The sequence below is a fragment of the Scyliorhinus torazame genome, chromosome 25 (genome assembly GCF_047496885.1).
Source record: "Scyliorhinus torazame isolate Kashiwa2021f chromosome 25, sScyTor2.1, whole genome shotgun sequence".
In the NCBI taxonomy this organism is placed as follows: Eukaryota; Metazoa; Chordata; class Chondrichthyes; order Carcharhiniformes; family Scyliorhinidae; genus Scyliorhinus; species Scyliorhinus torazame.
In genome coordinates, this window is record NC_092731.1 from 2870225 (window position 1) to 2896046 (window position 25822).

The window sequence follows — 25822 nt, forward strand, 5'->3', positions numbered from 1 at the left end:
CAAACACTCCCAGGACAGGTACAGCACGGGGTTAGATACAGAGTAAAGCTCCCTCTACACTGTCCCCATCAAACACTCCCAGGACAGGTACAGCACGGGGTTAGATACAGAGTAAAGCTCCCTCTACGCTGTCCCCATCAAACACTCCCAGGACAGGTACAGCACGGGGTTAGATACAGAGTAAAGCTCCCTCTACGCTGTCCCCATCAAACACTCCCAGGACAGGTACAGCTCGGGGTTAGATACAGAGTAAAGCTCCTTCTACACTGTCCCCATCAAACACTCCCAGGACAGGTACAGCACGGAGTTAGATACAGAGTAAAGCTCCCTCTGCACTGTCCCCATCAAACACTCCCAGGACAGGTACAGCACGGGGTTAGATACAGAGTAAAGCTCCTTCTACACTGTCCCCATCAAACACTCCCAGGACAGGTACAGCACGGGGTTAGATACAGAGTAAAGCTCCCTCTACACTGTCCCCAACAAACACTCCCAGGACAGGTACAGCACGGAGTTAGATACAGAGTAAAGCTCCCTCTACACTGTCCCCATCAAACACCCCCAGGACAGGTACAGCACGGAGTTAGATACAGAGTAAAGCTCCCTCTGCACTGTCCCCATCAAACACCCCCAGGACAGGTACAGCACGGAGTTAGATACAGAGTAAAGCTCCCTCGACACTGTCCCCATCAAACACTCCCAGGACAGGTACAGCACGGGGTTAGATACAGAGTAAAGCTCCTTCTACACTGTCCCCATCAAACACTCCCAGGACAGGTACAGCACGGGGTTAGATACAGAGTAAAGCTCCCTCTACACTGTCCCCAACAAACACTCCCAGGACAGGTACAGCACGGAGTTAGATACAGAGTAAAGCTCCCTCTACACTGTCCCCATCAAACACCCCCAGGACAGGTACAGCACGGAGTTAGATACAGAGTAAAGCTCCCTCTGCACTGTCCCCATCAAACACTCCCAGGACAGGTACAGCACGGGGTTAGATACAGAGTAAAGCTCCCTCTAAACTGTCCCCATCAAACACTCCCAGGACAGGTACAGCACGGGGTTAGATACAGAGTAAAGCTCCCTCTGCACTGTCCCCATCAAACACTCCCAGGACAGGTACAGCACGGGGTTAGATACAGAGTAAAGCTCCCTCTGCACTGTCCCCATCAAACACTCCCAGGACAGGTACAGCACGGGGTTAGATACAGAGTAAAGCTCCCTCTACACTGTCCCCATCAAACACTCCCAGGACAGGTACAGCACGGGGTTAGATACAGAGTAAAGCTCCCTCTGCACTGTCCCCATCAAACACTCCCAGGACAGGTACAGCACGGGGTTAGATACAGAGTAAAGCTCCCTCTACACTGTCCCCAACAAACACTCCCAGGACAGGTACAGCACGGGGTTAGATACAGAGTAAAGCTCCCTCTGCACTGTCCCCATCAAACACTCCCAGGACAGGTACAGCACGGGGTTAGATACAGAGTAAAGCTCCCTCTACACTGTCCCCATCAAACACTCCCAGGGCAGGTACAGCACGGGGTTAGATACAGAGTAAAGCTCCCTCTACACTGTCCCCATCAAACACTCCCAGGACAGATACAGCACGGGGTTAGATACAGAGTAAAGCTCCCTCTACACTGTCCCCATCAAACACACCCAGGACAGGTACAGCACGGGGTTAGATACAGAGTAAAGCTCCCTCTACACTGTCCCCATCAAACACACCCAGGACAGGTACAGCACGGGGTTAGATACAGAGTAAAGCTCCCTCTACACTGTCCCCATTAAACACTCCCAGGACAGGTGCACAAGATCCTCTGGTTTATTCAATGGGCAGTGGGCATCACTGGAATGGGCAACATTTATTTATTATAAATTTAAAGTATCAATTTTTTTTTTCCAATTAAGGGGCAATTTATCGTTGCCAATCCACCTACCCTGCACATCTTTGGGTTGTGGGGGCGATACCTATGCAAACATGGGGAGAATGTGCAAACTCCACATGGACAGTGACCCAGAGCCGGGATCGAACCCGGATCCTCAGCACCGTGAGGCAGCAGTGCTAAGCACTGCGCCACCGTGCCGTCTTAAGGACAACGTTTATTACCCATCTCGAATTAGCCTCGAGAGTGTGCTGGTAAGCCGGTAGGTAGTCTAGAACGACACTCCCGCAGTGCTCTTTGAAGCAGCAGTAAAGGAGGACAATGCGGTTACAAAATGGTCTGGAGCTTGGAGGGGAACTTGGTGGTTCTCATGTCTCTGTTGCCCTTGTCCCTGTAGGCGGTAGATGCGGTGGGCAGGCAGAGGTTTTGAAGGAGCTGTTCCTAAATTGTGAGAGTGAAAATTAATCAAGGTGTTTAAGAACTGGATCAGATCAGGTCAGATTTTTCACTTACATGCATCAAACATTGTGTGTTGAACGAAACTTCTGCAGTGAAGGAGGTGTCTTGCCCCCAGCACTGTTAGTCTTGCTAGCTGCTCCATCAGAATGATGGAGGATCTCAGGGAAGGTCCTCGTCTCGGGATTGTGGGAAGCACCGGTTCCTGGATCCCAATTACACCAGCTCACCCCTACTTTACCTTTAATGTTTGTTTGTTTGACTCTCGGTTGACTCCGCCCAGATACCCTCGGATTGGCTTTCGGGCCGCGGCTCTTTGTGTTGGGTGTGGCATCAGATGGTGGCGACAAGTGGCTTTTGGTGACTTTGACGGAATGCTGGCTGGATAACGCCAGTTTCCTTAGTAATACAGATTGTGCCTGTTTCACACTGCAAAGGAAGAGGAACAGAAATTAACACGGCGTACATCAATGGCAGAGAATTTGGGACATCATTACGGAAACAAAGGGAAAGAGGGAAGAGATTGGGGAGGAGGATTTGAGCAGAGAGTTAAAGAATAGGGAACAGGAAAATAAAGGGGAGAAGGGGAGCGAGAAGGAGGCGTGAGGGAGGTGAGGAAGAGGGGAGGAAAGTGAAAAGCCGGAACACAATAAGAAAAGTCACCAGTTAAAACTCCATTAGTTCATGTTTCCTCCTCTGGTTATTGCTAATTATCATTCAAACACCATTGTTGTGTTCTGTAATTTGGAATAATACAAGCTGCCACTTGATGCAGTTTTGAGTAAACGATGCTCCACACTTTGAAGTGAGTTCAATGTGTTTTATTGAACTATTAGCACAGTTCTCAATGAGTTCGACTCTCTGCTAATCTAAATGTAGTAACTCAGTCTAACTGAACCAGCCTTGCTCTAAGCCACGTGCTGGGGTGCGATGCTGAGGATACACCCTGTCTCACTCTGTAGATGTTGGTCTGTGGAAAGAGGCGGGGTGTGAGTGCCTCGTCCCTTTTATAGTGAGATACCACCCCTGAGTGTCCTGACTGCTCATTGGTCGTGTCCTATTCTATGTGTTCATTAGCTGCATGTTTAAATATCATGACATCTCCCCTTTTTTGTGTGTTTTGTTGGCTTATGTGAATGTATTTACCAGTGAATGAGTCTGTCTAACGTGACTGATGGAGGACAACAGAACAGAGCAAACAAGACAAATGTTCACAAGTCCAGTCTCTGAGGCTTGCGTTTGATCCTGGTCGACCGCCAGAGAGGTGGCGAGGGGATGACGGCGCCTTGACAGGCGGGATGGAAGCCTGACTGGTGGCCTTGTGGTGCGAGGTATCAGGAGGTGGCAATTCAACATATGGAAATGGAGGAGAAAGTGGGTGCGGGCAGGCAACTTTGCACAGTGCCCGTCGATTCCTTCGCACGATGGAGCCATCAGCCATACGCACAACATAAGAGCGGGGCAGACCACCCACCATCCGGTATCTTGATCCTGACCGTGTCTGCCGGGGATAGCACGGCCAGATCGGTGGCATGGGCATCATAGCCCTGCTTCTGGCTGTCGCGAAGCTGCTGCATCTTCTGCAGCATCGGGAGGTGATCCAGGTCGGGCAGGTGTATGGCTGGAAGCATCGTCCGCAGGTCCCTGTTCATCAGGAGTTGAGCCGGCGACATGCCAGTGGACAATGGAGTCGCCCTGTACGCGAGCAGTGCAAGGTGTATGTCGGAAGCAGAGTCCGCGGCCTTGCAGATCAGCTGTTTCACAATGTGCACCCCTTTCTCGACTTTCCCATTGGACTGCGGATAGTGCCGACTGGAGGTGACATGCTGGAAATTGTATGACCTGGCAAACGTGGACCATTCTCGACTGCTAAAGCACGGGCCATTGTCGCTCATGGCGGTGATTGGGATGCCATGCCTTGAGAACGTCTCCACACAGGCTTTGATGACGGTCCGAGAGGTGAGGTCCGGGAGCTTCAGCACCTCAGGGAAATTCGAGAAATAGTCGATGATCAATACGGAGTCGCGACCATTCGCATGAAAGAGGTCGATGCCAACCTTGGACCACGGAGAGGTCACTATGTCATGCTGTTGGAGCGTCTCCTTGCTCTGCGCTGGCTGGAACCGCTGACAGGTAGCACAGTTCAGGACCATGTTCGAGATGTCCTGGCTGATGCCATGCCAGTAGCCACCTTGCCGGGCTCGGAGTCTGCACCCCTCGACGCCCAGGTGTCCCTCATGAATCTGGCGCAGCACCAAGCTCTGGAGACTGAGCGGAATGACAATCCTGTCCAGCTTGAGGAGGATACCATCAATCACCGTCAGGTCGTCCTTCACATTGTAAAATTGTGGGCACTGCCCTTTCTGCCAGCCATTGGGGAGGTTGTGGATGACTCGCTGCAAGAGGGGGCCCTTGGCTGACTCATCACAGATGAGAACTACTTTCTCACCTGTCGCCGGGACAGTGATGCGATGGAATATCACCGATGCCGAGATGATGCCAAATGGCATGCAAATGTAGCAGTATCTGCCAAAAGGCGTGTTGAAGGTGCAGAGCCTTCTGCTGGACTCTTCCAGCTGGATTTGCCAAAATCCCTGTGATGCATCCAATTTGGTGAAGAAGCGCGTGTGTGCCATCTCACTCGTGAGTTCCTCCCACTTCGGGATGGGGTAGTGTTCCCGCATGATATTCTTATTGAGATCCTTGGGATCAATGCAGATGCGCAGGTCTCCCGCAGGCTTCTTTACGCACACCATCGAGCTGACCCAGTCAGTCGGTTCAGTGACCTTGGATATGATGCCTTTTTGCTGAAGATCCTTGAGCTGTGCCTTCAGGCGCTCTCTCAGCGGAGCAGGGACACGTCGTGGTGCGTGGACCACTGGCTTGGCATCAGGTCGTAGCAGAATCTTGTATCAATATGGCAGCGTGCCCATCCCGCCGAACACATCTGGATACTGGGCGAGGATATAGAACATAGAACATAGAACGATACAGCGCAGTACAGGCCCTTCGGCCCACGATGTTACACCAAAACAAAAGCCATCTAACCTACACTATGCCATTATCATCCATATGTTTATCCAATAAACTTTTAAATGCCCTCAATGTTGGCGAGTTCACGACTGTAGCAGGTAGGGCATTCCACGGCCTCACTACTCTTTGCGTAAAGAACCTACCTCTGACCTCTGTCCTATATCTATTACCCCTCAGTTTAAAATTATGTCCCCTCGTGCCAGCCATTTCCATCCGCGGGAGAAGGCTCTCACTGTCCACCCTATCCAACCCCCTGATCATTTTGTATGCCTCTATTAAGTCTCCTCTTAACCTTCTTCTCTCCAACGAAAACAACCTCAAGTCCATCAGCCTTTCCTCATAAGATTTTCCCTCCATACCAGGCAACATCCTGGTAAATCTCCCCTGCACCCGCTCCAAAGCCTCCACGTCCTTCCTATAATGCGGTGACCAGAACTGTACGCAATACTCCAAATGCGGCCGTACCAGAGTTCTGTACAGCTGCAACATGACCTCCCGACTCCGGAACTCAATCCCTCTACCAATAAAGGCCAACACTCCATAGGCCTTCTTCACAACCCTATCAACCTGGGTGGCAACTTTCAGGGATCTATGTACATGGACACCTAGATCCCCCTGCTCATCCACACTTTCAAGAACTTTACCATTAGACAAATATTCCGCATTCCTGTTATTCCTTCCAAAGTGAATCACCTCACACTTCTCTACATTAAACTCCATTTGCCACCTCTCAGCCCAGCTCTGCAGCTTATCTATATCCCTCTGTAACCTGCTACATCCTTCCACACTATCGACAACACCACCGACTTTAGTATCGTCTGCAAATTTACTCACCCACCCTTTTGCGCCTTCCTCTAGGTCATTGATAAAAATTACAAACAGCAACGGCCCCAGAACAGATCCTTGTGGTACTCCACTTGTGACTGTACTCCATTCTGAACATTTCCCATCAACCACCACCCTCTGTCTTCTTTCAGCTAGCCAATTTCTGATCCACATCTCTAAATCACCCTCAATCCCCAGCCTCCGTATTTTCTGCAATAGCCTATCGTGGGGAACCTTATCAAACGCTTTGCTGAAATCCATATACACCACATCAACTGCTCTATCCTCATCTACCTGTTCAGTCACCTTCTCAAAGAACTCAATAAGGTTTGTGAGGCATGACCTACCCTTCACAAAGCCATGCTGACTATCCCTGATCATATTATTCCTATCTAGATGATTATAAATCTTGTCTCTTATAATCCCCTCCAAGACTTTACCCACTACAGACGTGAGGCTCACCGGTCTATAGTTGCCGGGGTTGTCTCTGCTCCCCTTTTTGAACAAAGGGACCACATTTGCTGTCCTCCAGTCCTCTGGCACTATTCCTGTAGCCAATGATGACATAAAAATCAAAGCCAAAGGTCCAGAAATCTCTTCCCTGGCCTCCCAGAGAATCCTAGGATAAATCCCATCAGGTCCCGGGGACTTATCTATTTTAAGCCTGTCCAGAATTGCCAACACCTCTTCCCATGTACCTCAATGCCATCTATTCTATTAGCCTGGGGCTCAGCATTCTCCTCCACAACATTATCTTTTTCCTGAGTGAATACTAACGAAAAATATTCATTTAGTATCTCGCCTATCTCTTCAGACACCACACACAATTTCCCATCCCTGTCCTTGACTGGTCCTACTCTTTCCCTAGTCATTCGCTTATTCCTGACATACCTATAGAAAGCTTTTGGGTTTTCCTTGATCCTTCCTGCCAAATACTTCTCATGTCCCCTCCTTGCTCGTCTTAGCTCTCTCTTTAGATCCTTCCTCGCTACCTTGTAACTATCCATCGCCCCAACTGAAACTTCACGCCTCATCTTCACATAGGCCTCCTTCTTCCTCTTAACAAGAGATTCCACTTCCTTGGTAAACCACGGTTCCCTCGCTTGACGCCTTCCTCCCTGCCTGACCGGTACATACTTATCAAGAACACGCAGTAGCTGATCCTTGAACAAGCCCCACTTATCCAGTGTGCCCAACACTTGCAGCCTACTTCTCCACCTTATCCCCCCCAAGTCACGTCTAATGGCATCATAATTGCCCTTCCCCCAGCTATAACTCTTGCCCAGCGGTGTATACTTATCCCTTTCCATCATTAACGTAAACGTCACCGAATTGTGGTCACTGTTCCCAAAGTGCTCTCCTACCTCCAAATCCAACACCTGGCCTGGTTCATTACCCAAAACCAAATCCAACGTGGCCTCGCCTCTTGTTGGCCTGTCAACATATTGTTTCAGGAAACCCTCCTGCACACACTGTACAAAAAACGACCCATCTATTGTACTCGAACTATATCTTTTCCAGTCAATATTTGGAAAGTTAAAGTCTCCCATAATAACTACCCTGTTACTTTCGCTCTTATCCAGAATCATCTTCGCCATCCTTTCCTCTACATCCCTAGAACTATTAGGAGGCCTAGAAAAAACTCCCAACAGGGTGACCTCTCCTTTCCTGTTTCTAACTTCAGCCCATACTACCTCGGAAGAAGAGTCCCCATCTAGCATCCTCTCCGCCACCGTAATACTGCTCTTGACTAGCAGCGCCACACCTCCCCCTCTTTTGCCTCCTTCTCTGAGCTTACTAAAACACCTAAACCCCGGAACCTGCAACATCCATTCCTGTCCCTGCTCTATCCATGTCTCCGAAATGGCCACAACATCGAAGTCCCAGGTACCAACCCATGCTGCCAGTTCCCCTACCTTATTTCGTATACTCCTGGCATTGAAGTAGACACACTTCAAACCACCTACCTGAACACGGGCACCCTCCTGCTACGTCAAATCTGTGCTCCTGACCTCTATACTCTCATTCTCCCTTACCCTAAAACTACAATCCAGGTTCCCATGCCCCTGCTGCATTAGTTTAAACCCCCCCAAAGAGCACTAACAAATCTCCCCCCCAGGATATTTGTGCCCCTCAGGATGTCGTCGATGCCGGCCTGAAGATCCACATGGGAGGATGTTGTGGTGTAAACCTTTTGAATGAGGTTCAGCTGCTTGCAGGTGTGCGCACCGAGTAGGAATGCCCTGTCCGGCTTAACAATTTCAAAGCGTAACCGTGCTTGTGTGCGTCGGTTGGATACGTGCAGCTGGCAGGATCCCAGTGCCGTTATGCCATTCCCGTTGTAATCCAGGAGCTTGCGGACAGCTGGAAGGACCGTGGGGGGCTTCTTACTGCGTCTGAAGTCTGCCTGTGAGAGGAGGTTGGCAGAGGCACCTGTGCCCAGCTTGAACTGGATGGGGCAGTGGTGACCCTTCGTCACCGCTCGCCATTCGTCCTCGGGATCCACAGCTGGGATCGACTGGACTTGCGATGTGTCTGGTGTGGCATATTCACACATTGTAATAATGCCCACACGGTAGGCGTTGTCCAGGCATTCAGCATCTGGATCCGTTGCACTGCTGGGATCAGAATCCTGTCGGCGTTGTTGCCCACTCCGGATGCGGCGTTGTCGGAATTGGGAGCGCTGGATCCTGACTGGTGGTGCAGATCTGCGCAGGGCTGCATAGTGGCCGGGCTTCCCGCAGTTTAAACAGCGTCTGCCTCTTGCAGGGCAGTGTTTCTTTAAATGGGCGGTGCCACAGTTCGGACACTTCATGACGTCGGCGTCCTGACACTCCGTGCGACGTTGCACATGCGCAATGCGGTTCTCAGACGTCTGCACCTGCGCAGTGTGGGTTTCGGCCGCTTCGTTATCCCGTTCGCATCGCGCATGCGTCGGGCCCCGGGAAGAGCACACGAAATGGCCGCTTTCGTCAATGCTGAGGCGCTGCATGCAGGAGATGGCCTGCACACTCTCCGCCTCGTGGGAGGCTAGTTTATCATTTTCTGCCGCTTTGTACTGGGAATAGCGATTTTCAGCGCGCTCATGCTTCAATCGCGACTGGCAGGGTCATATGCTTGATCTTCAGTAACTGCTCTCTCAGAGGATCAGAGACGATTTGCTCTCTGATCATGGAGTCAGTGATATCACCGAAGTTGCAGGATTGCGCTAGCAGTCTAAGGTTAGTTAAATATGAGGTGAAGGATTCGTCTTGACCTTGCAATCGCTGCGTGAATATGTAGCGCTCGAAGATTTCGTTGGTGTCCACCTCACAGTGGCTGTCAAACTTGTCCAGGATGGTCTGAAACTTTGTCTTGTCCTGGTCTTCGGCGAAGTGAAAGGAGTTGAATATTTCCAAGGCGTGATCACCCGCAGTGGTGAGGAACAGATCTATCTTCCGTGCATCAGACGCACCATTGAGGTCTGATGCTTCGACGTAAAGCTGAAATTTCTACTTGAATGTCTGCCAGTTGGCACTGAGATTGCCGGAGGTCCTGAGCTGGTGAGGAGCCTGAATCTTTTCCATTGTGCCGGTATACATTCGCTGGTCATCACGGATCTGGCTGAGTTGAACTAACTAGATTGAACAGACTCCTAGTATCATGTTATGTTCTGTAATTTGGAATAACACAAGCTGCCCCTTGATGCAGTTTTGAGTAAACGATGCTCCAGGCTTTGAAGTGAGTTCAATGTGTTTTATTGAACTATTAGCTCAGTTCTCAATGAGTTCGACTCTCTGCTAATCTAAATGTAGTAACTCAGTCTGACTGAACCAGCCTTGCTCTGAGCCACGTGCTGGGGTGTGATGCTGAGGATACACCCTGTCTCACTCTGTAGATGTTGGTCTGTGGAAAGAGGTGGGGTGTGAGTGCCTCGTCCCTTTTATAGTGAGATACCACCCCTGAGTGTCCTGACTGCTCATTGGTCGTGTCCTATTCTATGTGTTCATTAGCTGCATGTTTAAATATCATGACACACCAGGTCAACGGAAACAATTCCCTTCCATGCAGTCCCTCAGGTCTCTGTCCCAGGGTGTAAGCTTCTGTACACGTGGAGTAAATACCCGGAAACACAGTTATCAGTTGTATGTTCCAAAGTTTGAATTGCCTGCAGACGGGAAGGTGAAAATCTACTTTGTGTTTACATTATATTTTCAGACAGAATTACTCAGACTGTTCCTGGCTCAACTTTCTGTCTCCACTCGCAATACAGACGAGTGTTTTGCTGCCAAAATTAAGAAAGACAAAAAACAAGGACTTTTGGCACCAGCGCAAACTGATCAGATGCAAAAATCGCAGGGACGAAGGACCCCAGGCCATGTTGATCCAGGACCTGAACCAACCCACAGGCTACAGCTCCCTCGACACTGTCCCCATCAAACATTCCCAGGACAGGTACAGCACGGGGTTAGATACAGAGTAAAGCTCCCTCGACACTGTCCCCATCAAACATTCCCAGGACAGGGACAGCACGGGGTTAGAGACAGAGTAAAGCTCCCTCTACACTGTCCGCATCAAACACTCCCAGGACAGGTACAGCACGGGGTTAGATACAGAGTAAAGCTCCCTCTACACTGTCCCCATCAAACACGCCCAGGACAGATACAGCACGGGGTTCGATACAGAGTAAAGCTCCCTCTACACTGTCCCCATCAAACACTCCCAGACAGGTACAGCACGGGGTTAGATACAGAGTAAAACTCCCTCTACACTGTCCCCATCAAACACTCCCAGACAGGTACAGCACGGGGTTAGATACAGAGTAAAGCTCCCTCTACACTGTCCCCATCAAACACTCCCAGACAGGTACAGCACGGGGTTAGATACAGAGTAAAACTCCCTCTACACTGTCCCCATCAAACACTCCCAGGACAGGTACAGCACGGGGTTAGATACAGAGTAAAGCTCCCTCTACACTGTCCCCATCAAACACTCCCAGGACAGGTACAGCACGGGGTTAGATACAGAGTAAAGCTCCCTCTGCACTGTCCCCATCAAACACTCCCAGGACAGGAAATGCACGGGGTTAGATACAGAGTAAAGCTCCCTCTACACTGTCCCCATCAAACACTCCCAGGACAGGGACAGCACGGGGTTAGATACAGAGTAAAGCTCCCTCTGCACTGTCCCCATCAAACACTCCCAGGACAGGAAATGCACGGGGTTAGATACAGAGTAAAGCTCCCTCTACACTGTCCCCATCAAACACTCCCAGGACAGGTACAGCACGGGGTTAGATACAGAGTAAAGCTCCCTCTACACTGTCCCCATCAAACACTCCCAGGACAAGTACAGCACGGGGTTAGATACAGAGTAAAGCTGCCTCTACACTGTCCCCATCAAACACTCCCAGGACAGGTACAACACGGGGTTAGATACAGAGTAAAGCTCCCTCTACACTGTCCCCATCAAACATTCCCAGGACAGGTACAGCACGGGGTTAGATACAGAGTAAAGCTCCCTCTACACTGTCCCCATCAAACACTCCCAGGACAGGTACAGCACGGGGTTAGATACAGAGTAAAGCTGCCTCTACACTGTCCCCATCAAACATTCCCAGGACAGGTACAGCACGGGGTTAGATACAGAGTAAAGCTCCCTCTACACTGTCCCCATCAAACACTCCCAGGACAGGTACAGCACGGGGTTAGATACAGAGTAAAGCTCCCTCTACACTGTCCCCATCAATCACTCCCAGGACAGATACAGCACTGGGTTAGATACAGAGTAAAGCTCCCTCTACACTGTCCCCATCAAACACTCCCAGGACAGGTACAGCACGGGGTTAGATACACAGTGATAAACGATCAATTGCACAAAGAATAAAGTTGGGTACAACTGTGGCTTTATGACAGTCAAATGCGTGGCCTCCTGCTGCAGCTGGCGAAATGGCAGGGCACTGGAGGTCACGCATATTTATACAGTTCTCCGTGGGCGGAGCCAGCCGGCAGGAGCTACCGGCGAACCTGTAGTGCAGGTCCTACCTTACACCCCCTAATACAGTGGCTCACCACATTCACCCCCTGTTAAAAATGAGTCCGGCGTGGGTGACGTGAAACTATATACAATTAGTGCAATTATGTACAGTGGTAGGGAAAGAAAAGTCCATGTTGACAGTCCGGAGTCCGTCAAAGGTTCAGCCGGTCCGGTGCTTTGGTGCTTCGTTGGGAGCGGCGTAACGGTGGCGGCGAAGTCGGTGCTGGCGGTGGTGGAGGTGGCACCGATGGCGGTGGTGGTGGTGCTGATGCTGGCCAGTCATCGGGGAACTCCGGGAGTGTGCCAAAGTCCTCTTCGTCCTCTTGTGCGGAAAGGGGGAAGGGGGGGTGGTCTGGTGGGGTCAATATTGGCAGCGCGGTGGGAGGCGGGGGGGGGGGGGCGCATTGGTGGGGTGGGTGTGTTGGGGTAGAACCTGACGGTGCCAGGTCCCTGAGTGAGACAGTATCTTGGCGGCCATCGGGGAACTCAACGTAGGCATATTGAGGGTTGGCGTGGAGCAGGTGAACCCTGTCCACCAAGGGGTCCGCCTTGTGGAGTCGGACGTGCCTACGGAGAAGGACCGGTCCTGGAGCAGCGAGCCAAGTCGGGAGCGACACCCCGGATGTGGACTTCCTGGGGAAGGTAAAAACACGTACGTGGGGTGTGTCATTAGTGGCGGTGCACAATAGTGACCGGATGGAGTGCAGAGGGAGGACCTCCTGCCAGTGAGAGACTGGGAGGTTCCTGGACCATAGGGCCAGCTGGACGGCCCTCCGAACTGTCCCATTCTCCCGTTCTACTTGCCCGTTTCCCTGGGGGTTGTAGCCGGTTGTCCTGCTGGAGGCTATACCCCTGCTGAGCAGGAACTGACTCAGCTCATCGTTCATGAATGAGGATCCCCTGCCACTGTGGATGTTGGCGGGGAAACCGAACAGAGCGAAGATGGTGCTGAGGGCCTTGATGACGGTGGCAGACGTCATATCGGGGCATGGGATGGCGAAGGGGAATCTGGAGTACTCATCGACCACACTGAGAATGTACGTGTTACGGTCGGTGGAGGGGAGGGGCCCTTTGAAATCCACGCCGAGGCGTTCAAAGGGGCGGGAAGCGTTCACCAGGCACGCACGGTCTGGCCGGTAGAAGTGCAGCTTGCACTCCGCACAGACCTGGCAGTCCCTGGTGACTGTCCTTACTTCCTCGACGGAGTAGGGCAGATTGCGAGCTTTGACCAGATGATACAATCGAGTGACCCCCGGGTGACAAAGGATGTCGTGTAGGGCCCGGAGTTGGTCCACTTGTGCGCTGGCACATGTACCTCGGGAGAGGGCGGCTGGGGACTCGTTGAGTTTAACGGGGCGATACAAGATCTCGTAATTATAGGTGGAGAGCTCGATTCTCCACCGCAAGATTTTATCATTTTTGATCTTATTGAACATGAAGGCTACCGACCGTTGGTCAGTGAGGAGAGTGAATCTCTTACCGGCCAGGTAATGCCTCCAATGCTGCACAGCTTCAACGATAGCTTGGGCCTCCTTTTCGACGGATGAGTGTCAAATTTCAGAGGCATGAAGGGTGCGGGAAAAGAATGCCACGGGTCTGCCTGCCTGGTTTAGAGTGGCGGCAAGGGCGATGTCTGAAGCGTCGCTTTCTACTTGGAAAGGCAGTGACTCGTCCACTGCGCGCATCCCGGCCTTGGCGATGTCTGCTCTGATGCGGGCGAAAGCGTGTTGTGCCTCAGCCGTGAGAGGGAATTGGATGGACTGAATGAGTGGGCGGGCCTTGTCCGCATAGTTTGGGACCCACTGAGCGTAATAGGAAAAGAACCTCAGGCAGCGTTTGAGGGCCTTGGGGCAGTGGGGGAGGGGATGTTCCATGAGGGGGCGCATGCGCTCGGGGTCGGGCCCGAGAAGTCCGTTTTGGACTATATAGCCGAGAATGGCTAACCGGGTCGTGCTGAACACACACTTCTCTTTGTTATAGGTCAGGTTGAGAAGAGTGGCAGTGCGGAGGAATTTATCGAGGTTGGCATCGTGGTCCTGCTGGTCATGGCCGCAGATGGTGAAAGGTGGCCCGCAAACCGTACTGGTCGACCATTTGGTCCATCTCTCTTTGGAAGACCGAGATCCCATTTGTGATGCCGAAAGGGACCCTAAGGAAGTGGAAGAGGCGACCGTCCGCCTCGAAGGCCGTGTATGGCCGGTCCGACTTCCAGATGGGGAGCTGATGGTAGGCGGATTTCAGGTCAATTATTGAGAAGACCCGGTACTGTGCAATCTGATTGACCATATCAGATACGCGTGGGAGGGGGTACGCGTCGAGCTGCGTGTACCGATTGATGGTCTGGCTGTAGTCCATGACCATCCTGTGTTTCTCCCCAGTTTTAACCACTACCACTTGGGCTATCCAGGGGCTGTTGCTGGCCTCGATAATACCCTCCTTAAGCAGCCGCTGGACTTCGGACCTGATGAAGTTCTTGTCCTGGGTGCTGTACCGTCTGCTCCTGGTGGCAACGGGCTTGTAATCCGCAGTTAGATTGGCAAAAAGGGAGGGGGGATCGACCTTGAGGGTCGCGAGGCCACAAATGCTAAGGGGGGGGTAAGGGCCCGCCGAATTTGAGGGTGAGGCTCTGGAGGTTGCACTGGAAGTCCAGGCCCAACAGGAGTGCAGCGCAGAGATTAGGAAGGACATAGAGGCGGAAGTTACTAAATTCTACGCCCTGGACGGTGAGGGTGACTGTACAATAGCCTCAGATCGGGACGGAGTGGGATCCGGAGGCTAGGGAGATCCTTTGATTGGCCAGGTGGACCGCGAGGGAGCAGCGCCTTACCGTATCTGGGTGAACGAAGCTTTCGGTGCTCCCGGAGTCCAGCAGGCACGAGGTCGCGTGGCCGTTGATTTTAACCGTCGTCGACGCGGTGGCCAGGTTGTGCGGCCGAGATTGGTCCAGCGTCATCGAAGCGAGCTGTGGGTAGCCGTCGGATGCTTCGGGTGGTGAGCGTGTGCGGTTCCGATGTCGGGATGTCCGGAGACCCTGTGGGGGACAAGAGGCGGCACCTATGGGTCGCACATGGACCCGGGAGGAGAAGATGGCGGCTCCCATTGTGCATCTGGCGTGGGGGAGGGGGTGATAGCGGGCACGATCGCAGCGACTGCGCGGGCCTGGCACACAGCCGCGAAGTGGCCCTTTTTACTGCAGGATTTACAAACTGCAGTGCGGGCCGGGCAGTGTTGGCGGGGGGGCTCCTGCTGACCGCAGAAGTAGCAGCGGGGACCCCCGGGGTGCGTGGATCGGCGTGCGGCGCAGGCGTTTTGGGAAGGCAGAGCCCCGGCTGAGACTGTCGTCGGCGGGGTCCAGGAGGGGTAGGAAGGGGTAGGAGGGTGGGCAGCGCGGCGGGAGGGGTACGATTGTACGCTACGGGATGCGACCGTCATGGAGAGCGCCAAGGTTATCGTCTCCGCCAGTTCGAGCGTGGCCCCTTCTAGCAATCGTTCTCGGATGCGGTCCGACGCAATCCCCGTCACAAAGGCATCGCGCATGAGGAGATTCGCGTGTTCGGCGGCCGTGACGGCCTGACAGTCACAGTCCCGGACGAGTGGAATTAGGGCCCGCCAGAAATCTTTGATGGACTCGCCAGGTAGTTGCGAGCGGGTGGCGAGTACATGCCTGGCGAAGAGCGTGTTCGTCTTCTGCGCGTAGTGTTCCTTAAGGTGTTCTATTGCTTTTGTGTAATTCGTGGCGTCTTGGATCAACGGGAACACGCTGGAGCTCAGTCTGGAGTACAGGGCGTTTATCTTCTGAGCCTCTGTCGGCGCGGGGTCCGCCACGTTGATGTAGGCCTCGAAACATGCTAGCCAGTGAGTAAAGTCTTTCAAGGCATCAGGCGAGTGCGGATCCAGCTGCAGGAGATCGGGTTTAATTCGGATATCCATTCTGGAAAATCTGACTGTTAGATACACAGTGACAAACGATCAATTGCACAAAGACTAAAGTTGGGGACAACTGTGGCTTTATTACAGTCAGATGCGAGGCCTCCTGCTGCAGCTGGCGAAATGGCAGGGCACTGGAGGTCATGCATATTTATACAGTTCTCCCTGGGTGGAGCCAGCCGGCAGGAGCTACCAGCGAACCTGTAGTGCAGGTCCAACCTTACATCTCCTAATACGGTGGCTCACCACACAGAGTAAAGCTCCCTCTCCACTGTCCCCATCAAACACTCCCAGGACAGGTACAGCACGGGGTTAGATACAGAGTAAAGCTCCCTCTCCACTGTCCCCATCAAACACTCCCAGGACAGGTACAGCACGGGGTTAGATACAGAGTAAAGCTCCCTCTACACTGTCCCCATCAAACACTCCCAGGACAGGTACAGCACGGGGTTAGATACAGAGTAAAGCTCCCTCTCCACTGTCCCCATCAAACACTCCCAGGACAGGTACAGCACGGGGTTAGATACAGAGTAAAGCTCCCTCTACACTGTCCCCATCAAACACTCCCAGGACAGGTACAGCACGGGGTTAGATACAGAGTAAAGCTCCCTCTCCACTGTCCCCATCAAACACTCCCAGGACAGGTACAGCACGGGGTTAGATACAGAGTAAAGCTCCCTCTACACTGTCCCCATCAAACACTCCCAGGACAGGTACAGCACGGGGTTAGATACAGAGTAAAGCTCCCTCTACACTGTCCCCATCAAACACTCCCAGGACAGGTACAGCACGGGGTTAGATACAGAGTAAAGCTCCCTCTACGCTGTCCCCATCAAACACTCCCAGGACAGGTACAGCACGGGGTTAGATACAGAGTAAAGCTCCCTCTACACTGTCCCCATCAAACACTCCCAGGACAGGTACAGCACGGGGTTAGATACAGAGTAAAGCTCCCTCTACACTGTCCCCATCAAACACTCCCAGGACAGGTACAGCACGGGGTTAGATACAGAGTAAAGCTCCCTCTACACTGTCCCCATCAAACACTCCCAGGACAGGTACAGCACGGGGTTAGATACAGAGTAAAGCTCCCTCTACGCTGTCCCCATCAAACACTCCCAGGACAGGTACAGCACGGGGTTAGATACAGAGTAAAGCTCCCTCTACACTGTCCCCATCAAACACTCCCAGGACAGGTACAGCACGGGGTTAGATACAGAGTAAAGCTCCCGCTACAGTGTCCCCATCAAACACTCCCTGGACAGATACAGCACGGGGCTAGATACAGAGTAAAGCTCCCTCTACACTGTCCCCATCAAACACACCCAGGACAGGTACAGCACGGGGTTAGATACAGAGTAAAGCTCCCTCTCCACTGTCCCCATCAAACACTCCCAGGACAGGTACAGCACGGGGTTAGATACAGAGTAAAGCTCCCGCTACAGTGTCCCCATCAAACACTCCCAGGACAGGTACAGCACGGGGTTAGATACAGAGTAAAGCTCCCTCTACACTGTCCCCATCAAACATTCCCAGGACAGGTACAGCACGGGGTTAGATACAGAGTAAAGCTCCCTCTCCACTGTCCCCATCAAACACTCCCAGGACAGGTACAGCACGGGGCTAGATACAGAGTAAAGCTCCCTCTACACTGTCCCCATCAAACACTCCCAGGACAGGTACAGCACGGGGTTAGATACAGAGTAAAGCTCCCTCTCCACTGTCCCCATCAAACACTCCCAGGACAGGTACAGCACGGGGCTAGATACAGAGTAAAGCTCCCTCTCCACTGTCCCCATCAAACACTCCCAGGACAGGTACAGCACGGGGTTAGATACAGAGTAAAGCTCCCTCTCCACTGTCCCCATCAAACACTCCCAGGACAGGTACAGCACGGGGTTAGATACAGAGTAAAGCTCCCTCTACACTGCCCCCATCAAACATTCCCAGGACAGATACAGCACGGGGTTAGATACAGAGTAAAGCTCCCTCTTCACTGCCCCCATCCAACACTCCCAGGACAGGTACACTACGGGGTTAGATACAGAGTAAAGCTCCCGCTACAGTGTCCCCATCAAACACTCCCAGGACAGGTACAGCACGGGGTTAGATACAGAGTAAAGCTCCCTCTCCACTGTCCCCATCAAACACTCCCAGGACAGGTACAGCACGGGGCTAGATACAGAGTAAAGCTCCCTCTACACTGTCCCCATTAAACACTCCCAGGACAGGTACAGCACGGGGCTAGATACAGAGTAAAACTCCCTCTCCACTGTCCCCATCAAACACTCCCAGGACAGGTACAGCACGGGGTTAGATACAGAGTAAAGCTCCCTCTCCACTGTCCCCATCAACCACTCCCAGGACAGGTACAGCACGGGGCTAGATACAGAGTAAAGCTCCCTCTCCACTGTCCCCATCAAACACTCCCAGGACAGGTACAGCACGGGGTTAGATACAGAGTAAAGCTCCCTCTCCACTGTCCCCATCAAACACTCCCAGGACAGGTACAGCACGGGGTTAGATACAGAGTAAAGCTCCCTCTACACTGCCCCCATCAAACACTCCCAGGACAGATACAGCACGGGGTTAGATACAGAGTAAAGCTCCCTCTTCACTGCCCCCATCCAACACTCCCAGGACAGGTACACTGCGGGGTTAGATACAGAGTAAAGCTCCCGCTACAGTGTCCCCATCAAACACTCCCAGGACAGGTACAGCACGGGGTTAGATACAGAGTAAAGCTCCCTCTCCACTGTCCCCATCAAACACTCCCAGGACAGGTACAGCACGGGGCTAGATACAGAGTAAAGCTCCCTCTACACTGTCCCCATTAAACACTCCCAGGACAGGTACAGCACGGGGCTAGATACAGAGTAAAACTCCTTCTCCACTGTCCCCATCAAACACTCCCAGGACAGGTACAGCACGGGGTTAGATACAGAGTAAAGCTCCCTCTACACTGTGTGGTAGTATGTATTGGGGGTCATGTGGGACTGGAAGCCCTAATGTCAATGGCTGACAGATCCCGGGTCCTGGTTGGCCGTTGACCTCTAGCTCCGCCCTGAAGGTGGAGTATAAGAAGCCGGAGTCCTCCCCCGCAGGCCAGTCTACTATTGAGCTGCGGGGGAACAGACACGCTTAATAAAGCCTCATCGACTTCACTCTATTCGTCTCACGGAGTCTTTGTGCGCTACAATTTATTAAGCGTGCCTAAAAAGGACGATGGAGCTCAGGATCATTCCGGAATGCCTGAGGATCAGCCCCCACGCAGTGAACGCGGCAGCAGCTTTCAAGCACTGGCAGACTTGCTTCGAGGCCTACCTCAGAACGACCACCGGCCAGGTCACAGAAGACCAAAAACTACAGGTCCTGCACTCGAGGGTGAGCACGGAGATCTTCTCCCTCATCGAAGACTCGGACGATTTCCAGACGGCGTTCGCAGCACTGAAAAGTCTCTATGTCCGCCCAGTTAACCAAATCTACGCTCGCTGCCAGCTCGCGACGAGACGGCAAGGTCCTGGAGAATCGATGGACGAATTCTACGCTGCGCTGCTGATTTTGGGACGAGCCTGCAGCTGCCCTTCGGTGAACGCAAATGAACACACGGACATGTTAATGCGCGATGCTTTTGTGGCAGGTATGAATTCCTCCCAAATCCGCCAAAGACTTCTAGAAAGAGAGTCGCTCGGACTCTCAGAGGCACGGGCCCTAGCAGCCTCCCTAGACGTGGCCGCGCGTAATACCCACGCCTACGGCCCCGACCGCCCGGCAGCCCATTGGGCTCCGTACATACCCGTCGCGACAAACCCACCCCCCCCCCGGACACCCCACAGGCTTGCGCGGTCCAAACGCCGAGTCGCACCGGGGGCGCCCGCTGTTATTTCTGCGGCCAGGCGAAACACCCCCGGCAGCGCTGCCCGGCCCGCGCAGCAATCTGCAAGAGCTCCGGGAAAAAGGGCCATTTCGCGGTTGTGTGCCGGTCCCGCGAGGTCGCCGCTGTCCCGGGAGCACAGGGAGCCCTGCAAGCCGTTTACTCTCCCCAACCCCCCCAGCGCCCCATGTACGACCCGCAGGCGCAACCACTCTGGGTCCCGACCACCGCGGTCCCGGGAGAACAGGGAGCCCTGCACGCCGCTTACGCTCCCCAACCCCCCCCCCGCACCCCATGTATGACCCGCCGTTTGGGTCCTGGCCACCACTCTCCATGGAGAAGAGGGAGTTTTGCGCGTCCCTAACGCCCCCCTAACCCCCACCCCGCGCCCCACGTCTGACCCGCCGGTGCCACCAACTTGGGTCCCGACCACCGCTGTCCCCGGTGAGGGAGCTCCGCACGGTCCTAGCGCTCCCCAGCCCCCCCAGCGCCCCATGTGCGACCCGCAGACGCCGCCATTTTGGGTCCCGGCCACCACGAGGGGAGGAAGGGCGCCGACATCTTGGACCGCCCCAGACCTGTACGACGCGTGGGGGCGGCCATTTTGTCCATCCCCGACGCCATCTTGGACGGCAACAACGGACCCTACTCCACTACTACAACCACGTCTCGCTTCAATTACGCTCGATCAAGCTCGGCCCCGGACACTCCAGACGACGACGACAATGGTGCTAATAAACGGCCACGAGACGCCATGCCTAGTCGACTCCGGGAGCACGGAGAGCTTTATCCACCCCGACACGGTAAGACGCTGTTCCTTGACCACCTATCCCAGCGCACAAAAGATTTCCCTAGCTGCAGGATCCCACTCCGTACAGATCCAAGGATTCTGCATAGTTACCCTAACGGTGCAGGGGAGGGAGATCAAAAACTACAAACTAAACGTCCTTCCCCAACTCTGTGCCCCCACCTTGCTGGGATTAGATTTCCAATGCAATCTACAGAGCCTTACGTTCAAATTCGGCGGCCCAATACCCCCACTCACTATCTGCGGCCTCGCAACCCTCAAGGTGCAACCCCCGTCCTTGTTTGCGAACCTCACCCCGGATTGCAAACCCGTCGCCACTAGGAGCAGACGGTACAGCGCCCAGGACCGGACCTTCATTCGGTCCGAAGTCCAGCGGCTACTAAAGGAGGGCATAATCCAGGCCAGCAATAGTCCCTGGAGAGCGCAGGTGGTAGTAGTGAAGACAGGGGAGAAACAAAGGATGGTCATAGACTATAGCCATACCATCAACAGGTACACACAACTAGACGCGTACCCTCTCCCCCGCATATCCGACATGGTCAATCGGATTGCCCAATATAAAGTCTTCTCCACCGTGGACCTCAAGTCCGCCTACCATCAGCTCCCCATCCGCCCAAGTGACCGCAAGTACACAGCCTTCGAGGCAGACGGGCAATTATACCATTTCCTAAGGGTCCCTTTTGGCATCACAAACGGGGTCTCGGTCTTCCAACGGGAGATGGACCGAATGGTTTAAACTAGTATGGCAGGGGGGTGGGCACGGGAGCAATAGGTCAGAAGGTGAGAGCATTGAGGGAGAACTAGGGAATAGGGACAGTGTGGCTATGAGGCAGAGCAGACGGGGAGAAGTTGCTGAACACAGCGGGTCTGGTGGCCTGAAGTGCATATGTTTTAATGCAAGGAGCATTACGGGTAAGGCAGATGAACTTAGAGCTTGGATTACTACTTGGAACTATGATGTTGTTGCCATTACAGAGACCTGGTTGAGGGAAGGGCAGGATTGGCAGCTAAACGATCCAGGATTTAGATGTTTCAGGCGGGATAGAGGGGGATGTAAAAGGGGAGGCGGAGTTGCGCTACTTGTTCGGGAGAATATCACAGCTATACTGCGAGAGGACACCTCAGAGGGCAGTGAGGCTATATGGGTAGAGATCAGGAATAAGAAGGGTGCAGTCACAATGTTGGGGGTATACTACAGGCCTCCCAACAGCCAGCGGGAGATAGAGGAGCAGATAGGTAGACAGATTTTGGAAAAGAGTAAAAACAACAGGGTTGTGGTGATGGGAGACTTCAACTTCCCCAATATTGACTGGGACTCACTTAGTGCCAGGTGCTTAGACGGGGCGGAGTTTGTAAGGAGCATCCAGGAGGGCTTCTTAAAACAATATCTAAACAGTCCAACTAGGGAAGGGGCGGTACTGGACCTGGTATTGGGGAATGAGCCCGGCCAGGTGGTAGATGTTTCAGTAGGGGAGCATTTCGGTAACAGTGACCACAATTCAGTAAGTTTTAAAGTACTGGTGGACAAGGATAAGAGTGGTCCGAGGATGAATGTGCTAAATTGGGGGAAGGCTAATTCTAACAATATTAGGCGGGAACTGAAGAACATAGATTGGGGGCGGATGTTTGAGGGCAGATCAATATCTGACATGTGGAGGCTTTCAAGTGTCAGTTGAAAGGAATACAGGACCGGCATGTTCCTGTGAGGAAGAAAGATAAATACGGCAATTTTCGGGAACCTTGGATGACGAGTGATATTGTAGGCCTCGTCAAAAAGAAAAAGGAGGCATTTGTCAGGGCTAAAAGGCTGGGAACAGACGAAGCCTGTGTGGCATACAAGGAAAGTAGGAAGGAACTTAAGCAAGGAGTCAGGAGGGCTAGAAGGGGTCATGAAAAGTCATTGGCAAATAGGGTTAAGGAAAATCCCAAGGCTTTTTACACGTACATAAAAAGCAAGAGGGTAGCCAGGGAAAGGGTTGGCCCACTGAAGGATAGGCAAGGGAATCTATGTGTGGAGCCAGAGGAAATGGGCGAGGTACTAAATGAATACTTTGCATCAGTATTCACCAAAGAGAAGGAATTGGTAGATGTTGAGTCTGGAGAAGGGGGTGTAGATAGCCTGGGTCACATTGTGATCCAAAAAGACGAGGTGTTGGGTGTCTTAAAAAATATTAAGGTAGATAAGTCCCCAGGGCCTGATGGGATCTACCCCAGAATACTGAAGGAGGCTGGAGAGGAAATTGCTGAGGCCTTGACAGAAATCTTTGGATCCTCGCTGTCTTCAGGGGATGTCCCGGAGGACTGGAGAATAGCCAATGTTGTTCCTCTGTTTAACAAGGGTAGCAAGGATAATCCCGGGAACTACAGGCCGGTGAGCCTTACTTCAGTGGTAGGGAAATTACTGGAGAGAATTCTTCGAGAAAGGATCTACTCCCATTTGGAAGCAAATGGACGTATTAGTGAGAGGCAGCACGGTTTTGTGAAGGGGAGGTCGTGTCTCACTAACTTGATAGAGTTTTTCGAGGAGGTCACTAAGATGATTGATGCAGGTAGGGCAGTAGATGTTGTCTATATGGACTTCAGTAAGGCCTTTGACAAGGTCCCTCATGGTAGACTAGTACAAAAGGTGAAGTCACACGGGATCAGGGGCGAGCTGGCAAGGTGGATACAGAACTGGCTAGGCCATAGAAGGCAGAGAGTAGCAATGGAGGGATGCTTTTCTAATTGGAGGGCTGTGACCAGTGGTGTTCCACAGGGCTCAGTGCTGGGACCTTTGCTCTTTGTAGTATATATAAATGATTTGGAGGAAAATGTAACTGATCTGATTAGTAAGTTTGCAGACGACACAAAGGTTGGTGGAATTGCGGATAGCGATGAGGACTGTCTGAGGATACAGCAGGATTTAGATTGTCTGGAGACTTGGGCGGAGAGATGCCAGATGGAGTTTAATCCGGACAAATGTGAGGTAATGCATTTTGGAAGGGCTAATGCAGGTAGGGAATATACAGTGAATGGTAGAACCCTCAAGAGTATTGAAAGTCAAAGAGATCTAGGAGTACAGGTCCACAGGTCATTGAAAGGGGCAACACAGGTGGAGAAGGTAGTCAAGAAGGCATACGGCATGCTTGCCTTCATTGGCCGGGGCATTGAGTATAAGAATTGGCAAGTCATGTTGCAGCTGTATAGAACCTTAGTTAGGCCACACTTGGAGTATAGTGTTCAATTCTGGTCGCCACACTACCAGAAGGATGTGGAGGCTTTAGAGAGGGTGCAGAAGAGATTTACCAGAATGTTGCCTGGTATGGAGGGCATAAGCTATGAGGAGCGATTGAATAAACTCGGTTTGTTCTCACTGGAACGAAGGAGGTTGAGGGGCGACCTGATAGAGGTATACAAAATTATGAGGGGCATAGACAGAGTGGATAGTCAGAGGCTTTTCCCCAGGGTAGAGGGGTCAATTACTCGGGGGCATAGGTTTAAGGTGAGAGGGGCAAGGTTTAGAGTAGATGTACGAGGCAAGTTTTTTACGCAGAGGGTAGTGGGTGCCTGGAACTCGCTACCGGAGGAGGTAGTGGAAGCAGGGACGATAGGGACATTTAAGGGGCATCTTGACAAATATATGAATAGGATGGGAATAGAAGGATACGGACCCAGGAAGTGTAGAAGATTGTAGTTTAGTCGGGCAGTATGGTCGGCACGGGCTTGGAGGGCCGAAGGGCCTGTTCCTGTGCTGTACATTTCTTTGTTCTTTGTTGTTCTTTGGTTGATCAACACGGGTTGCGGGCCACGTTCCCGTATCTCGACAATGTAACCATCTGCGGCCACGACCAGCAGGACCACGACGCCAACCTCCAAAAATTCCTCCAGACCGCCAAAGCCTTGAACCTCACGTACAACGAGGACAAGTGCGTTTTTAGCACCGACCAGCTAGCCATTCTGGGCTACATAGTACGCAATGGGATAATAGGCCCCGACCCCGAACGTATGCGCGCTCTCATGGAATTCCCCCTCCCGCACTGCCCAAAAGCCCTGAAACGCTGCCTGGGGTTCTTTTCATACTACGCCCAGTGGGTCCCCCAGTACGCAGACAAGGCCCGCCCCCTAATACAGACCATGACCTTCCCTCTGTCGACAGAGGCTTGCCAGGCCTTCAGCCGCATCAAAGCGGATATCGCAAAGGCCACGATGCGCGCCATCGACGAGTCCCTCCCCTTCCAGGTCGAGAGCGACGCCTCCGACGTAGCTCTAGCGGCCACCCTTAACCAAGCGGGCAGACCCGTGGCCTTTTTCTCCCGGACCCTCCACGCCTCAGAAATCCGCCACTCCTCAGTGGAAAAGGAAGCCCAAGCCATAGTGGAAGCTGTGCGACATTGGAGGCATTACCTGGCCGGCAGGAGATTCACTCTCCTCACGGACAAACGGTCGGTAGCCTTCATGTTCGATAATGCACAGCGGGGCAAAATCAAAAACGACAAGATCTTAAGGTGGAGGATCGAGCTCTCCACCTTCAACTATGAGATTTTGTATCGTCCCGGAAAGCTGAACGAGCCGTCCGATGCCCTATCCCGCGGCACATGTGCCAACGCACAAATTAACCGCCTCCAAACCCTCCACGAGGACCTCTGCCACCCGGGGGTCACTCGGCTTTTCCACTTCATCAAGTCCCGCAATCTCCCATACTCTTTAGAGGAGGTCCGTACAGTCACAAGGGACTGCCACATCTGCGCGGAATGCAAACCGCATTTTTTCAGGCCGGATGGAGCGTACCTGATTAAGGCTTCCCGCCCCTTTGAACGCCTCAGTCTCGATTTCAAAGGGCCCCTCCCCTCCACCGACCGCAACGCATATTTTCTTAATGTGGTGGACGAATACTCCCGCTTCCCTTTTGCCATTCCCTGCTCTGACATGACCGCGGCCACAGTCATTAAAGCCCTGAACAGCATCTTCACACTGTTCGGTTACCCCGCATACGTCCACAGCGACAGGGGGTCC

The 25822-nt window shown here is 52.8% G+C and overlaps 1 protein-coding gene across 2 annotated transcripts in view; it reads right to left on the minus strand.

Annotated features, from left to right (window-relative positions):
- ltbp4 (latent transforming growth factor beta binding protein 4) overlaps nucleotides 1-25822 on the minus strand; it is a 504953-nt gene that overhangs the window by 408056 nt on the left and 71075 nt on the right. For both annotated transcript variants that reach the window (XM_072489893.1, XM_072489894.1), the window contains one exon: nucleotides 2590-2777. In XM_072489893.1, coding sequence (XP_072345994.1) covers nucleotides 2590-2777 — 188 coding nt within the window. The remainder of the gene's footprint in view (nucleotides 1-2589; nucleotides 2778-25822) is intronic.